Source organism: Prinia subflava, chromosome 1 (assembly GCF_021018805.1).
Source record: "Prinia subflava isolate CZ2003 ecotype Zambia chromosome 1, Cam_Psub_1.2, whole genome shotgun sequence".
NCBI classification, from domain to species: domain Eukaryota; kingdom Metazoa; phylum Chordata; class Aves; order Passeriformes; family Cisticolidae; genus Prinia; species Prinia subflava.
The window spans coordinates 101,451,007-101,468,914 of NC_086247.1; the positions used below are offsets into that span (position 1 = coordinate 101,451,007).

General features: G+C 39.2%; 1 protein-coding gene across 3 annotated transcripts in view; it reads left to right on the forward strand.

Moving 5' to 3' along the window:
* The window catches only part of HECW1 (HECT, C2 and WW domain containing E3 ubiquitin protein ligase 1), a 260,000-nt gene that overhangs the window by 99,528 nt on the left and 142,564 nt on the right, over positions 1-17,908 (forward strand). For all 3 annotated transcript variants that reach the window (XM_063405459.1, XM_063405467.1, XM_063405477.1), the window contains one exon: positions 7,573-7,680. In XM_063405459.1, coding sequence (XP_063261529.1) covers positions 7,573-7,680 — 108 coding nt within the window. The remainder of the gene's footprint in view (positions 1-7,572; positions 7,681-17,908) is intronic.

The following is a 17,908-nucleotide window of genomic DNA, read 5'->3' on the forward strand; positions in this document are numbered from 1 at the left end:
TTCAGCATATGTTTCTCTTCTCTTAGTTTTCTAGTTTAGAACTAAATCCTTCCCATTCCTTAGTGTTTATAACACTTATATTGCACTGTTCATAACACTAGAATATTCCCATGCTGCCTTCCACAAGTACTGTAATGACTGTGTATACATTTAGCTTTTGTAATCTTTCTCATCCATTGATCTCTCCAGCCCTAAAGGCATTTTTTTCCTTCACTGGAGATCTTTCACTGTGTAATAAGTTCATAACTCAATACCATTTTTCAGGTAAAATCAATCCATATTCTCAAGAGGTTCTTTGCACTGTGGTGCTTCAGTGTACATATCTGAGTTGTGTTTGGATGTTTTTTTCTACTGCTTTATTAGATCACAACCTCCAGTCCAATTTACCATTTGCTGTTATGTCTGTCAACATTTCTGTCAATCCATTTTTCAAATACTGCAAATTATTTCCCCCCTATTTAATGAACATTGTTAACCTGGAAAAATGTCATCCTTGTTCACATTTCAGATGTTCCAATGTCCCTTTATATCTTGTCTTCATACTGCCTTGGGCCTGCAGCATCTCTTATTTGAAAATTTTCTTGCAGATTTCGTGGCTACACTGCTTTGACCTAGTCCTCATTTTCCAAATTGCACTTGGTCAATGAGGAGGCTTTTACTGACTGTGAAAACGTTGTTGTTACATTAAAAACAAGCAAACAAAATTCTTCTACATTGTACCTTACCATGCATCTGTATGCACTGGGGAAGTCAGGATCATCCTTGTTTGTGTTCCTCCCTCTCCTCTTTAGTTCTGTGTGCAAACTGGATGTTATTACTTGTAACTAAGTTTGTGCAGTGCATGGGTGAAGTAGAGCTGTTGCTGTACAAAGACCCAAATGTAGTCCACCTGCTGCAGGGGTAAGAATAAATCTGGGAGTGCAGGAGCTTTAAAGGAGAAGCCTGTAGCTGGGACGGGCACAGCTGAAGTAGCGCTTTCAGCTGTGTGGTGCTTTCACACTTCTAAGATTATGCAGAACCAAATGACACCAGTGTTACTGGACAGATGCCCATCCCACTGCAACCTAACATCTGCTGTGGGGGGTCTAGGCTTTTATTGCTGAGCCTCCACTCCTTGCTTTCCTCATTCCTTGTACCTTTTCAGCAGAAGATTTGTGGTTACAGGAAATACGAGGTGGGTTGTTCTGGAGCACAGCTCTCTAGCAGTCCAAGGACACCATAGAAGAATAGAGTCCATTAACATCATCTCTGCTTTTAGCCAGAGGTTCCACTGTTGCAGGGAAGGAGAGGGAAGTCCCTTGCATGACAGAGCTCAAACTCTCAGTGTGGTTAGCTCAAGTGCAAGTGAGGAAGAACTGGATCCACAGTTTATCCAGAGCCTTCTGGAAACCCAGAAGGCATTGATTTAATTTAACCCTAATATTTAATAGGGTCCATGTAATGACTAGTCATTTGCTTTTTAAATTGTTGTTGGTGTCGTGAAAAATTCAAATGTTATCTCCCAGCAGTCATTTGGAGAATGCTGACATGATAAAGGGTGATAAGTGGCTCTGAAAGAAAGCTAGATGTTGAAAGATAAAAGTGTTTCACTGAAAGTTGAGACTCCTTGATTTTGGCAGTGGCTGACATGTCATTTGGGTTTAATGAGTAATTCTTCCTGCCTCAGGTTTGAAATCCACCATTTCTAATGCATTTCTAATGTGGCTGGAGCAGTTTTACTTATGTTCACCATCTTCTGCCCTCAGTGACTAAGAATTGTTCTAACTTTGCCAATTCACTCCCCATTTTATTACAGTTTATCTCCCTTTCTACTTTTTGTCTATCCTTCTCTTGACATGTCTTCCTCATACTGCTCTTCTTCACTCACTGTTCACATTTCTCCCTCCCAATTTTTTTTCTATAGCTGGGCAAGGGGCTAATTTTTGTGGGATTAAAATGGAACCATTCATGTGCTTGAAAAAAGCATATGCAAAACTCTTAGATCGAGAATTGAACTTGCAGTACCAGTGAAGGATTAGGCTCTTGTTTTCCAGAACTCTTCGCCCTAAGAAGTTACAGAAGGAGGACTGCTAACTGTAAATTGCAGTATATTAATTGCCTGCAGGAGGAATTGGCAAATGAATTAACAGTGAAGTTTCAATCCACACTGGAGCTTAATATGTAGCAGCTGAAGTGAATGGAAATGTTCCTAACTATTATTTGCAAATTTTTTTTAATGTGGTGTCTTTGTAAATAAGAAATTTGCATCTGTATCTTCAGCATATGTTCTCATTAATAGTTTCTCTTCTGCACAGTGATGACTGCTTGTATTGTACAGCTCTTTGGAAGAACAGCTTCCAAGGGCTGAGTTTTGCAATGCTAAAGAATTGCAAAAGGAAAGACTTTCATGACCTGATACAAATCACTACAAGCTCCACTTGTGAATTGCAGAGGCTTTTGTCATAATTTTGTGTTTTTATTCAAGAGATATGTTGGGTGGTAAGTGAATAAACATCAGAAATATGATGCTTATTTATGGTTTACTCCTTCTGTTATTATTTTTCAAGATAATTTTATTTTATGGATACTTTATGAAGGGTCTGGAGCGCATGTCCTGTGAAGAGTGGCTGAGGGAACTGGGGATGTTTAGCATGGAGCAGGCTTAGAGAAGACATTATCACTTCCTCTAACTACCTGGAAGGAGATTGTAGCCAGGTGGGGCCCAGCCTTTTCTCCCAGGCAACCAGCGATAGGATGAGGGAACACAGTCTCAGGCTGCTCCAGGAGAGGTTTAGGTTGGACATCAGGAGGAATTTCCTCACAGGAGGGGTGATTAGATATTGGAACGGGCTGCCCAGGGAGCTGGTTGAGGTGCCCCTGGAGGTGTTTGAGGAAAGACTGGACGTGGCACTCAGTGCTATGGAATAGTTGTCAAGATGGTGTTAGGGCATAGGTTGGATTCAGTGATCTCAGAGGTCTTTTCCTACCTAATCAATTCTGTGATTTATGAAATCTCTTTCCTGCAGCTTTCCATGCTAGTTGCAAAACAGATCAACCAGAGCTCAGCCTCTTTGTACAGAAAATTATTTTTAAAAGTATTTTGCTACCTATTGTTGTATGTCATAATACAGACATATGTATTGACCAAAAACACTTCTGGATTTCAAACTAATGCAGATTTATTTAGCTGAAGACTAGAAATCCTTATGTAAGTTCAGAAGTACAGCATTTCCTTTTCAGAAGGGATCAAGACATGAAGCGTAGCTTTTGGTTTTGTGGCATAATTGCATTACATTTACAGGAAACCAGTGTTGTAGTATGTAGTGTTAAATCAAATTAGTGATGCATAAGAGACTGGAATACTGACACAGATAGGTTCAGGAACCTATCTGATGTATTCCTGTCTCATGTTAATTATTTGTTTCTTTGAAAGTAGTACATGTTATTCTAAATTTTATAGTTGTTAGTCTTTGAGAAAGTGAATAGATGAGCTAGTCATATATCAACAAAATGCTGTATGAGAAAGGGGAGTTTGTTTTTAACTACTGCCTCCTAAGTAAAACCAAACAGACCAAAAGGGTCACTCAGCTATTTGTAATTTAAACTCCATCAGTCCTTCTGAGGAAGATGTATTGACTATCTGATTACTTCTCTGTGGGAATTTCAGACAAAATTTCGAATACCAAGGTCCTGTCTGTTTAGTGTAGGCTGCTGACAGCATTTGAGGTCCCATTAGATTATTCACAGATCTTTTTGCGGGGTGGCCTTTATCAACATTTTCCCTAATTCCTCTGACGAACAACATGCTTTTCATCAATTGGATTCTGTCTTTCATTTGAAAGAGAACTTCCTTTGGTGGTCATAGTTCTTTATCTCTCTCTAGTGCTTGTGAAGTATATTGGGATGCTCAGCATGGAAGTGACAGCACAGAATATTTTTAGCAGTAAAAGGCTGTGCTTGGCGGTGTCTGGTTTGGTGAGGAGAAGCAGTCCATCAGATTGCTGCTGGTTGCCAAAGCACTTGCTATTATTTGCTGCTAGCATGCCTTGGTCCCTCTGGCTGCTATTTGGATCGGGGCTGCCTGGCTTCTGGTCATGGATCACCTTCCCCATTTCCTCTAGGGCCCGTGGGAGGTCTGTGGGAGCTGCTGCTCCAGTCCCAGCAAAGTCTTGTAGGTCTGCAGCCACCTCCCCTCTCAAGCAAGAGGCAGCCAGCACTTCTGCATGCCCAAGGGCAGGGGGGGCAGAGAGCAAATCTGCTGGCTCCCTGTCACAGACACCCCCACCATCCCCAGCTCTAGCTCCAGGAACAACTAATGATGGTCAAAGTGCAGCACACCCCAAATACTCCCCCATTTTAATCCTTAATTAGTGAGCTGTCTGCTGCCCAGGGAAGTGAAGCCATAGACCTGAGAGCAATTGCAAAGTATTTGCTTTTTGGCCAAGCAGGGCCAAACCCAAGCTATGCAGAGGAAGCAGATAGCTAGTTTAAAGGTTAATCGCATTTCAAAAATAGTGGGAGGGAGATGCATTACAATGCTTCATTGGAAAAATGTCAGAAGGCATTAGCTGCTGCCTGAAATATATGAAAGGCAACAGCATTAACTCTGCTCTTCATTTTTTATGGAGGTGAAACGAAGAATTTCACCATTTACCTTTGGGAATTAAGATGCAACATGTTTTAAAGGTCAGTTCTTTTGTTACGGGGATTCTCAATAGAAACAGGATTTTTTTTTTCCTTTGCACATACTCTTTCCCCTTAGCATACTATACCATACCATACCATACCATCCATTTGCTTATGTGTGGCATGAATGTTGATAAATACATATGCATATACTGCAGTAAACAGCATTGTATACCACATGCACAATTTTCTTTGTCAATATTATACATACATAATGTTTATGTTCAGGGAGTAGCATGCCTGGAATAGTGTTACTTGCCAATTAAAACAGGCCGACCAGGCATATTCATACATTCCAGCCTCCTGATGAGTATCAATTACTGCTATTTTTAACTTGCCAGAGGATATTTCTTTCTTATCTTTCACCTTCCAAAAATACATACCTTCAAAAACTGAAAGAGCAAGACTTCCCTTTTGGATCTGAATGTATTCTTCTAGAGATAATTTTTTTCTTGCTTAAAAATCCCAATGAACATGAATTTCTACTAGACTGAAAATATTTTTTTTTTAATTAGGGACCTACCTCTTTCAAAAGAGACAGACAGGGTTAAAACTGACTGTAGAATCCAATCCTACATATTGGATTTCTAAATCATGACATTTGTAAGTACATTTTCTATACAAATTGGTTTTATACTTCAAGGCTTCACTGCTCCTCTTTGGGTGCTCTGCATATTGCAGAGTTCCATAAGCTCATATTAAATTATCTTTTCTGATTCCTGAGCCTGTATTGCATCAGTGGTCACTGTCCATAAACTGTGTGCACATGACTAGCTCTATGTATGTGTCCCTTCCCTGGAGACCTGCTTCTCTCTGGATGCTTCCCACACGACCCTGTCTCTTGCCTCCAATGGCAGGAGGCAGTGTGCAGGTGTTACTCAGTGGGAGCCGCTTGTTCCAGATTTCCTGTGGTCTCACCTGTCAGCTGTAACCATAGACTGGCTTGCTTGTCCTTCTCTTCCTGTGGTCTTATACCTTGAACATGCAGATGGGTAGTGGCCCTTCTTCTCAGCCTGGTTTTCCAGGCTTCCTACACTTTTTCAACAAAATAGAGGAAAGGGTTTTCTGGAGTCATCCCCATTGGCTCAGCTTGCCATAAGGATGTGATTTAGTTTGGGTATGGGCATATGTCAACATCTGTCAAATTAGAGGGGTTGTGTGTGGCAGAGTTCATGCTGCCTTTGTGCCAGCTGCAGGAAGCAGCAACAGTGGAAGTGCCAGCTGGTCCTCACAGATACAGCCTATGAACACAGTATTTTAAAGCTCATTCTGGGATCTCCTGTGCCACTAAACTCTGGCCTAAAATGCCTGCAGTTTCTTAAGCAAGACCATCCTGTTCAGCTCAGCTAAGCCTCCTTAAGCAAACACAGTAGTTTTATACCATATCTTGAGGCACAGTAATTACCCATGCATCATCATAACATGGCAGATGTTGGAGCATCTCCAGCAGCCTACAGAGACTAAATATGACAAATAAACATCACAAAGGATGAAGCCAGTGAGCAGCATACCCGAACTGAGGGGTACTCTCTCTGCCTCATCAGGGTGAGAGCCAGGCAGGGTTCTCAGGCTCTAGCTCTGTGCAACATTTCAGTATACACTCATCTTACAAGTGTAAAGTGTTTTCCCTGCCAAAGCAAAAGGGACAGGTTTAAGTCTTCTTGCAAGTATATGATGTTCCTACTTCCACAGAATGATGTGCATGATCCTTGATAATCTGTATCCAGAATGGTCCTGTACTAAAGGTATTCATAAGTAAACCAGTGCTCTGAGAGTAAAAGTTGTATAGTTACCTTCTTTTTTTAGATAATTGTAATTTGAAATTAAAAGAAGACACAACCAACTGTAAAGTACAAAGAGCGAACAGAAATCATACCAGAGGATTTTGCTATTGAAGGATTACAGCACAGATGCACTTCAAAACGAAGCATGAAACACAGCTGGTGAAATAATTCCTGACAATTAGCAAGTCAGCAAAGGGAGAATTTATTGTAGATAGCATTGCTATTTATAATTATCCATTGCAATTATTAATCACCTCATTAGAAGGATTTCTGTTGTAATCCCTCAGGAGAGTAACACCAAAGAGTTCAGTGTTGTTACTCACTCACCTTCCTCCTTTGAGAGCATGGCTATGCAAAGCCAATGGGACAATATTGACATCTGTTTGCTTCTTGCTTCTTTCAGTGACAGTGTAGTTTCCTTCAATTTAGTCTCCTTTATTTAAGTATTATGATAGTCTTTGGATTTCTCAACTTTGTTGGGCTGCCTCTTCTGTTCTGCAGTTGGTCACACCATCCCTGCGTCCTCAGGCAGTGTCCCTTGTTGTATGGCATTATTTTTGTTTTTTTCTTGAAACAAAGCCAATTCTTCAGTGTTTACAACTGAAGTATTTTAATGTCAGATTGAGGGGTTCACACTTTTTCTCACTTTTAATGCAACTAATTAACATAATTTTCTTCAGAACTGAGTCTCAGCACCCACCCAGGACTTCTACCAAATAAGCAAGACTGAGTTGGTTAAAGCACATTTGTACAAATCTCTATTAAAATTAAAACTGTTGTTATTGCTTAAAGGAAAACCCCAGGATGTTTCTGGCTGGTCTCTGCAGGTAGAAATTGTGGCCTTTTGCTTTGTTAGAGCACAGATGTAAAATCCATTTCATCCCACTGAAGCTGGAGCCATGAGGCCATGGCCCAGCCCATCCTGAGTTGCTGCTTCAGCCACTTTGGCTGAACTTTTAAGCAGTATAAATAAATGATAAATCTGATTTCTCAACATGTGATGCCAAGCTCTCTAGTAGCTCTAGTAGGTTCTGTCAAGCCTAAGGTGTATTTTTAGCCTGACTCTATGGTGTGCATGTTGTCATAACAGGCACTTACTGAGACCAGTCTTCTTTGTTTATAGATGAGGTCTTGTCAGAAAACTTCTTGGACTATAAGAACCGTGGCGTCAATGGCTCTCACCGTGGTCAAATTATCTGGAAGATTGATGCCAGCTCTTACTTTGTGGAGCGTAAGTATTTTTCCAATTCTGCCATGATTCAATTAAATCAATCCTGAACAATAATTCATCTGTTACTGTTGTTTTTATGATGTTCTTATGCCCAAAATATCCCTTAGCAAAGGCAAAAAATGTTACCAAAATCACTGAATGTGTTGATAGAAACTGAAACACTTGGTGGAATAGTAACCCACAGTTTCTGCAAACAAATTTTGTGGGCATTGATCTTACTACTTTTTAAAAATACAGTTATGAATATGTGTTTTACTCAATTTACTGTTATTTGGACTGTGTCATTAGTAATGAGCTGCATTACCTTTAATATGGTTTTAAGGAAAACAGGAAGTCAGGGGCATAATATCATTCCAGGAAGAGTCACATTGGCTTTTAATTGGAAAACTTCATGGTGCATCTGGCTTCTAACAGATCTAGGTGAATTCAGAAGTTGAAAGGGTCTAGTTCTGATTATCATCTACACTAATAAAAGTGTAACTATATGTAGTTGCAGCAAGGTACATTGATTTCAAATTAATTGTTCCTCATTATATTAATATTTTACTCATGGCATTTGATGCAAGGCAATATAAATCTTTTCCACCCTCTTAGCAGTGAAAATACAGAAACACTGGATTTGTTTCTGCAAATTACTAGGTTCCTTATACAGCAAGTTAATATTTCCAGCCCTGACTGTTCTATCTCCCAGACCATTCAAATCCTTCCTCTTTTCAAAGATTTACCATGCGTCAGTGTAAATGCAATTTATGATCATGTTTTGACAGAAATAGGGTACTTAAAATACTGGAATCTATAGCAAAACATCAGTGGTGAAAGAGCCACATATATCCATAAGGAGGAGTTAAGCATGAAGAAGAGAGTATCATGAAGCAATTTCAGTTTTACAACTGAACTGCTTATTTCCAATGATCTGCCTTAGCCTCCTGAAAAAAAATCAGAAGCTTGGTAAAAGCATTCATTGCTTTACTGGTATATCTGTTTAAGGCTGTCTGTATTTGACAGCAGTCAAAGGAATCTTTGATATAACCTATATTTTAAAGAGTTTGTAAAGGACATGAGTTATGCTTGTCCAATCTTTGACTTTGATCTTAAATATCTGGTATCAGCAAGGGTGCTACATGTAAACATTTTACAGATGCTCAGTCCTAGAAGCAGGTTCTCTGTGGTATGAAGTATTGCTGATGGTCTTTAATTCCTAGTGTTAAATTGATAATATTGTTCTAAAGAATTTAGGGACCTGCTGAAATGTCTACAGAACATACAAGATGTTTATATCCTGTGTTTTGAAAATACATGGATGGGAAACTGCTTAACATATAAGAACATGGTTTTTCAGTTATCCTGGTTTTGGATAACAGAAATTTATTACAGGATCTCACTTTAGAGCTGGTTCTATTTTGGAGAGGCTTTGAGCCATGGTTACAAATTCATAGCACTGATCATACTTTCTTTTAACTGTGGGAAGAAGATAAAAAATTCCAGACTGGGTTTTTGAAGAGACTTTAGTACCTTGGATTATTAAGGGCGGAAGTGTAACAAGACTGCTGGTAGCCTCCTTGGCTAATCCACAATACAAAACAAAGAGGCAACATGAGAACTGCTTAGGACAAATCCTCTTTAGGTGGGCCACTTTTCATTAAAGGCTCAAATGCACAATGAATTATGTCAGCTTAATAGGTTGCCCCCATTAGCTGAGACACAGTAGCTGTTGTTAATTGATTGCATGTACATTCTTCACTTGCCCTGCTGTAAGAAAATGCAAATTAGCATAACCATCCTTCATTGATGCTTGGAACCAAGTTTTACTACACCATACTTGGGCAGCCCATGCTTGATGAGTTGCAGCCTCTTGGTAATTTGTTACACTGCTACCATTAGGTTGTGAACATCAGCCCTGAGATTTTGTACCAGTGTGCTCATCAAGGACAAATTATTGTCCTCTCCAGAATTAAAATAGGAGAAAATTAAGTAGGAAGTAGTAAATAACAGCACATGCAGATACTCTGAGAGCCACTTGACTGCTCAAGTGGGAAGTTAAAGCAGTGAAGAATGTTGATGTATGCTGGTTTTGTGTATCTAAAGGCATATTTGAGGATTCCTGCCCATTGCTGAGACTTACATATGGAAGCACACAGCTTTGCAATTGATTAAATGTTATATTAAAAACTGCAACATCTGAAAACCTTGTGTATTTTCTATCAAAGAGGATGGTTAAAACCATCTTCCTTTAGAGCTTTTTTTTTGGACAGAGATCATATCTTCCTTTTATGTTGCATAGCATAATGTTTGCAGGGATCGGAGAGATACTGGTTATCAAAATAAAACTCAGCTAAGAAATGTAGCTAAGGTGTGGTAATTTATTTTCAAAGTATCCATATTGTTTTCCCATACATTGTTATAATCTCCTTAACTTACTATTGATTGGAGTCTTCCTGATTACAGCATTAATTCTCAATAAAACAGAGTAGCTCACTTACAGACAGCTCTTAATTTCTGCTTTTGCTTTTCCTGTAACTATTCGTACTTTGGTGTCTTTTTACCACATGAATCAATATTGACCACCAGCGACACATTGCTTCAGAAAATATTATGGTATAAATTGCAGTGTTTGTTCTGGAGGTGTATAAAGGGGAGATCAGTGTATGGGCAAATAAAGAATCAGCCTTACATAGAGAATTTAAATTTCCCAAGAATGACATGCACCCTATGCAGATTGGTTTGTACCCTGGCCTTGAAATATTAAAGGTAAAGTATTTTTGGTGGTGCTATTATATGAAACTCATTATAGGGGAACCATGTGAATCATCCTGGCCAACCTCAGAAGCCAAAGTTTTTCTATTCTCAACAGGTAGATTGTAGGTCTTCCAACAGCTTGGTTTTGTATGACATTTAAGGGAATTACAGTTATGGTATGACCAGCTAGCCATCTGACACAAACAGCTTAAAAATACATCTTTGAGTCTTTCTTTATTAAAGAGCTTTGTAGGGCAACTTGAAAAATCAGAGATAATAAAGACTAGCTGATTTGCAACAGTGTGATTCCTTTTAATATGAAAAAAAAAAAAAGAAGCATCAGACATGAGGTCAAATAAATAGAGGGTTATTATTCATTTCTATATTTTGACTGTGGAGGCATATATAACATGTTTAGAAATGTTTTGTTCAAATCCATAACATTCCACAGTTATTTATCCTTTCTTTCCTGCATTTTTGGAAAGTTAACAAACAAATTAAATATGATACTCTAATTATGTAACCTGTCGTCACTATACATAAACCCACTCTTTAGGTAGTTAACAGATTGCTGACATCTTATCAGTGTAAATACTAACTTGCATGCAATGGGCAGGGACCTGGGATAGGAATGAGAGAAGGGAAAAGCCTCTGGAATTGATTTTCTTCGTGGCAGCAAATTATCACAATAAAATATATCAAACACAGTTGTAATGATAATTACTGGCCAAATCCGCCAGCCTCCAGGATCACACTAGACAGAAATTGTGCACGTGGGCAGAAGAAACTAGCAATATATTGTGAGAGATTTGTAATAGTGCACCAGGAGTGGAGAGCACAAAGAAAGTCTTGGAAAGAAATTTCAACCATTTTGTGCCTTAGTTGTACTTCTTTTATAAAACTGAAATTCTGCAATTTCAGATGCTGCTCTGTTGTTGAAGCTTTACTTTCATGGTATTCTCAGTGGATTGCGCAGTCAGAATCTTTAAAGGTTCTTCTTTCAGGTATATTTAAAATTTCATCAGTTAAGAAAATGCTTTCTGTGAGTTCAACAACAAAACAAAATTGTTTACTCTTTTTGGAACATGCTTTTATTCTTTGGGAGTATTTGGGCAAAATCTGTGTTGCTTCAGAGTTTGCTAATAGCCTGATCTAGGACTATCTAGAAAGCCCTGTCAGTTTTCAAAACAGATAATTTCTTAACATGTACCTGTGCAGCATTTTCAGATACCACAGGTGTTTAAAGTTTGCATTTGTTTTAGCAATCTACTTTTTCACCTTGAAAAGGACTAGTACCTTTCCCAGAGAAGGGAATACCTTTCCACTTTGCATGTCATAAACTTGCAACATCATGTTGCCAGATAGATACCTAATTGGTACACGCCAGAGAGGGGATTGCTTCCAAATGCCAGCAGAGCAGAGCTCATCACCTGTTAATACTCAGCAAACAAAAAGCACTAACAGCTGCAGAGGCAATGTTGTACTACTGCCAGTTTTGCATTTCTGCAGAACTCTGGCAATTTGGCTTTTTTGGCAGTCAGTGATAAACACTAACCATGCACTGTAGCCATGAACTGGTCAGAGTTTGAGGGGTGGAAGGAGGAGTGAAGAGAGGCTCTATGCCAGTAGGGATGTGAACTTTATGCAAAAGTTTGGAGGGCATTGTAGTGACAGAACCAGCCTATAATGGGGTTTTCAGGAAAGGAAATACGTGCCGCTGCACTGCAATTTCTGGCACACTTTTTGGTTTACACAGCAATACAGGGAGAGGGTATCCAAGAGAACCTTTCACTGAGGTGTGTTGCAGCGGCATCCTATAAACCTTGTATCAAACTAGCATATCCTTACAGTGATGAGTAAAGTTGTGACACTATTCAGAATTGCACTGAAGATAGCCAGATAGCTGGGACCCCTCCTAATCTACAGGCCTCTCTAAAGATTGTTCACTACCTGACAACTAAGATCCACTTCCAAGGGTAACCAGTTATCTGTGTTGCATTTTTATTTGAAAACTTCGAGCAGTTGTTTGACTAAATTTATTGCTGTTGTTGTGGCTGAATTTTTAATAACAAAGATGGATGACAGGCCCTTACAGAAAATAGAAATAGCAGTCATTTGTTCCTATTGACTAGAAGGGAAATAATAGTAAAAGAAAGGTGCAACTAAAGTCAGCTATCTGAAAGATACTGGAACATCTTCAGATAGAAGATGTCTATTCTATGTTATGGTCTATATATACTGCATATGTGTGCATTTATGGAGTATGTACAGAAATGTCCCCAAAATGGCAATTTATGGACAGATTGTTGACAAGTCCAGCCCACAAAAATAATTTCCTGTCTCCATTTTCATTACCACATCTCTCAAATCATATACTCTTCACTTCACGAAATAGTACATGAGAAGAGAATATACAGATAAGGCTGTTGAAGTCCATCCTGATATAACTTTTATCATGACCTACAGTCGTGCTGCATGACTTTAACCTTCAGAAGTCCAGAGGCAGTAAAAACTGGAGCAATACAGGAGCATCTTCAACAGTGTGAAGATTATTTAGAAGCAAAATGGTTAAAGGTGACAGGGAAAAAAAACCAGATAGGAAACAATAAAAGAGACATATGCCTCAAAAGGTGTAACTACTGCTTGTCTGTCCTCCAAGGAAGATATACCATAGTTTTATGGTTCTTTCTCTTCATCTCCTTGCACATGTATTAGTCTTACTGATGCTGTTTGGTTGTCTTCCACACTACATACAGTTTTTAAATTCCTTGTACTTTTCCTCAGCCTGTTATCCCGATAGTAGTTTAATACTCATACTTAAGCCAAGCTTAGCTTTGGGAAGATGAGCACAGTCTGAAACCAGATGTTGAGATTCCTTAAGAACCCTGAGCTTGGGATCCTTTGATCAGCCCTTTGATCTTTGCCCTTCTTGCATTTCTTGTTAGTTCTCCTCTTACAAAGTCTGTCTGTGCCCAGATTGTAGCCAGCAGTCTATCATGAATGGAAACATGGGTCAATCCACACAAGGCATTAGACAACCATTTCTCAGCTTCTGGCATGGTTTCACTGTGGTAGCTTAACCAAGAGACTTGTCTGCAGATGGGGTTTTTCTCGTTCTTTCTCTCCCTTTCCACAACTTGTTTTGACACTTGGAGATATTTTGTTTGTACTGTGGGGATCACAGCTCTTTGTGTTTTCATTCACACACAGGGAAGGAGATGTCTGTGTTGCAGCATCTGTGCTTGGTGACACCATGCTGAGGCACCTTGCTAGTCCCTACACCACCTGCCCCATACTTTTCATGGCAAGTGCTTAAAGAAATTACACCGACTTTGCTTGCACAAAGCTAAGACTGAAGTGGGAGTTTTGATGGGTTGATAATAGGAGTTTCAGAAAGCTTTGAATGAGAAACAGTGTCTGATTTTAGGCATCAATGACAGAACAAGTCTTTCTTCACTAAGCCCTAGTTTCCTGTCACAGAGACCACAGCTTACATGGACTCTTCCCAGCCACTTAAACAAGCATAGACATTGTATTAATGCTTCAGAGGCTGGACATCAATTCCCAAAGAAATGGTCAGGAAGATGCAGTAGCATTTAACTGAAGTTTTAATTCGAGTCCAGAGGAATCTAACTGTAGGTGCCAAATTTTGAAAGTAGCGGTTCACATATGTGTTCATTTTGGTCTTCCAGCAGTATCCTCAGCCACACTGTATTTGCTTTAAATTTAGAACTCCAGCATGTGTAATGTGTTTTGTGCTTCACCTTTGGTATCACCCAGGATACCATTAAGCCTATCATGCACTTAAGGAAATGAAGAAGGATTCCTGAAATGCAGTAGTGCAGCTAGTAGCTGTTTTTTTCTCATCTAACCTAGTATTTGATAAATGCGTGAACAGATATCTATTGTTTTGCTGCTTTGAACTTTGGATGTGCAGTATTCCGCACAATGGGTGCTGAAGTCACATGATTTATTATAATGGATCACTATAACTTAGATAGTGTTATTTTGTCACTGATAATCCTTCCACTGTTGACAGTAAAAGATTACAGCGTCACCTCCAACTCACAAATCAGTTAGTCTTTGCCACTTTTAAATGCTTCTGGAAAGTTTTTTCAGATAACGCTGTCTAGGGATTTGGTGGAATTGCGCTGCAAGACAGATCTCCTCTCTTTGCTCCATTGCACTTTATGCTCTCCCCTTGAATATTTCATTTGGTGTATTTCTGAAGTTGTTGCAAGTCAAGTGAGACACCACTGAATTCTGTAAAGATTGCTGGCATGCAACTCATGTGCCATCAGCCCCAGAACCCTTTGTGGACCACCACATACAGATTGCCTGGTGCAGGTTTTGGCCCATGAGGTTTTATTGCTGTGGAAAAACAGAAGACAAATGCAATGGAATTGTCAAGCAGCTGTAACTGGAAGGGTATCAGCACAGGCATCAAAAGGTCATATTTGTTCCAAGAATGTCAAGGTACTGAGCTTTGTTTCAGCTTTCTTAATAAATAAATCATAATATAAAAGTACTGCATTCAATAGATTAGTGTTAATAATTTACCATGTCTAATTTTGGAGAATTTTACAGTTGAGGGTTTTTTTTTGGTAATCCTATTAAAGCATACCGTGAAAGTAATGGATCAAAACAGAACTGGAAGCATAAGTATTAAAGATTTTTTTTTTCTCAGTTTATAGAGGCAGACAGTTTGCTTCACATCTTCATGCTTTCTTTTGGAAAAGCTCTTATATATTTCTCTGCAGCAGTGAGACATCTCAAGGGCTCTTCTTAGATGTCCAGTGGGACACAGGAAAATCTCAGTATAAAGGGAGATAAATCCCTTCACCTAATTCAGAAACTTGTTTGTAACCCTGCTAGCTTATTGCTTGATTTCAGGCAGCCACTCTGTTTCTTATGCCTTCTGGTAGTTAGGGAAATGTTTATTCAACTCATACAACAGTGTTTGGATAGTTTTATTAGACAGACAAAACTAGACTTCAGGCACTGTGGTGTAGTGCTATAGTAACTCCTTCCACTTCTGAAATAGTGCACCTGTGATGCAGGCAACCTTCTGATAATTGTTTTTTTCTCATTAACTAGCCAGTAAATCTAGCCCTGGTGTTACCTTACTCCTGGTCCAAGGTTTCCTGCTATAGGGACTGCCAGATGCCAAAAATATCATCTATACCCAGAATGGACTTACTCAGAGAATGGAAGGGAATAATTCAGCAGGGATGAATTACGGTCTCCTTGCAGGGTTCAAACACTTCTGCGCAGCAGAAACATCTTTCTGCAAGGTCTTTGATATTGGTAATAGGATCTTGAGGGCCTCAGACAAATAATGTTTTATATTTTCAAACTCTTCTCCAACCCTTTCAGTACTTCAGATGTTTACTTTACCCAATCAGTAGCAGGTATAATTTCCTCCCACATCTCAATGCTAATAGCTTTTTACAATTAAAAACAAAGCAAAACGAAAAACCACTACCAACCTTGAAATAGATAGTTTTGCTGTAATTGTTTTCTTAATTAAATTTATATAAGGATATTTCTTTCTGTGTTTCCCCTTTCATTAAATTATCTATGTTAATTTTATTATGCATTCTCTCATTAAATGTTGTCCTGCCTGTGGATTTTTTCCAAGTCTACCAAAAACACTCACTGCTACACTGAGACTTCTGAGAGTAGACTGCAGTGTTTATTCCAAACCCTTCCTTTTCCCTGACAGCAGAGCTTGTGTGCCTGGCAGGTATTTGGTCACTTCTGAAGTGGTAGGAAACAGAGACGTGGGAAAGTGACTTGTTCACTCACCTGGGATGATCTGTCATAGCTCACTTGTAGCTCTAGACTCACTCACAGACCTGATTGCCTCTCACTCTGGGGCCATTTTAAGGCAGCTTTCCATGATTTGGCTGCATGTAGTGATAGTCTTGCTTCCTCTTAGTGGTCCCTTCACACTGTAAGAAAGATGTTCATACCGTTATTCAATGATCTTGGGTTGTCTGGTCAGAGCAGGTTGCTCTAGATCCTGTCTGACCCTAAATGTAAATGTGTCTTGGGCCCCAAATCTAAAAGTAGAAATTTGTATTTAATTTTCAAAGATGATCTTTCTCTATGCCTCTCAGTTTTGCTTTTTTCCCTGACCCATTTCTTTTTAATGTGTGGGATGTTTTACAAGTTCAACAATGATTTCGTTTCATTGAAAGAGCCAAAGAAGAAGTATTAAAAGTCCCCAAAAATGGCATTTTTTTAAGAGAAAATTATTTACACCATAAAAAATAATATTGATTTTGATTGTAAAGTACAATCTCCAAACATGAGGTGTAGCGGGGGTTAGAAATAAGATGAGCAATGCATGTATATCAGAATTTGAGCTGTGAATGTTGTTGCTGGAATTTGCAAATAGTGTTCCCTCAGACACAGACATCTGGATGGCAGAAGTACAAAACCAGCAGAGTAGAGAGTACAAACACAAGGGTGAAAAAGGACTCAGAATAAATGTGCTATCTTTTTGATGTAGATGAGTACCAGAGAGCTTTCCCAGGCCGTTCCTAGGCAAGAGCTCTAGGCTTCTGAGGGTCCCACTCAGCAGGCAGATTCTGGAGGGCAAGCAGCTTTTGGTGCAGCCCACATCTCTTGGACACCTCTCTCTTCTGTGTCTGGCTTAAAAATCAATCTACAAACAGAAGTTTCTTAACTCTTCCGTTGCCTAACATAGGTATTACAGGTGTGTGAATGCAGTTCTACTTCTCTTTTCTACTCCATTAAAATAAACCTACATTTCAAACACTTCAAGATCTATAATGGGCATGTAGGGATTTCAGTCTTGGTTTATCTTCCTAATAACTTGCTGTTTCTGCAAGCTACTGAGCAGTGCTTCCTGAAGGTAAAATACCACTTCATAATCTGGTGGCCCTGGGTTGCTCCAGAGATACCTGGGAAGTCACAAGCACTTCCATATGATTAATCTCCCTGGATTGCCAGGCAACACTTGGACAGCAGATTTACCAAAAGTGATATGCCTACAGTGAATTAGATTAGTTTGTCTGCTTGATTGCTAGACAAGATCTAGAGGCAAAATCATATGTTTAAAACAAAATACAAGTGCATTACTAAGATTTTGTTTTACAAGAAGGAATTCTCCTTGCCTCTTGAGCTGTATTAGCTAACATGTATTTTTACCTTTGAACCTCCACAGTCTGTGTTAGCCCAAGACCTCCAAGAAGTGTCTTTTTCTTGTTCCTGTTGATAATGGAGTTCACCTGAAGTGGAATGAGCCAACCATGCTCACTTAAGAGAACACTAAGAAAAAATATTTTCTCTCTTTGGTTTGTCACTGTGGTATCTTATGATCATGGGGAGAGACAAAACTCTTTCCTTCCCTCCACTTGCTAGGATTTCTTGATTTACATGTAAGTGATGTTTGTAATTAGAATGCATCTGGATTCAGGCTTTCAAATGTTTTCCTGTTTACAGGATATTATGGTAAGCTTTA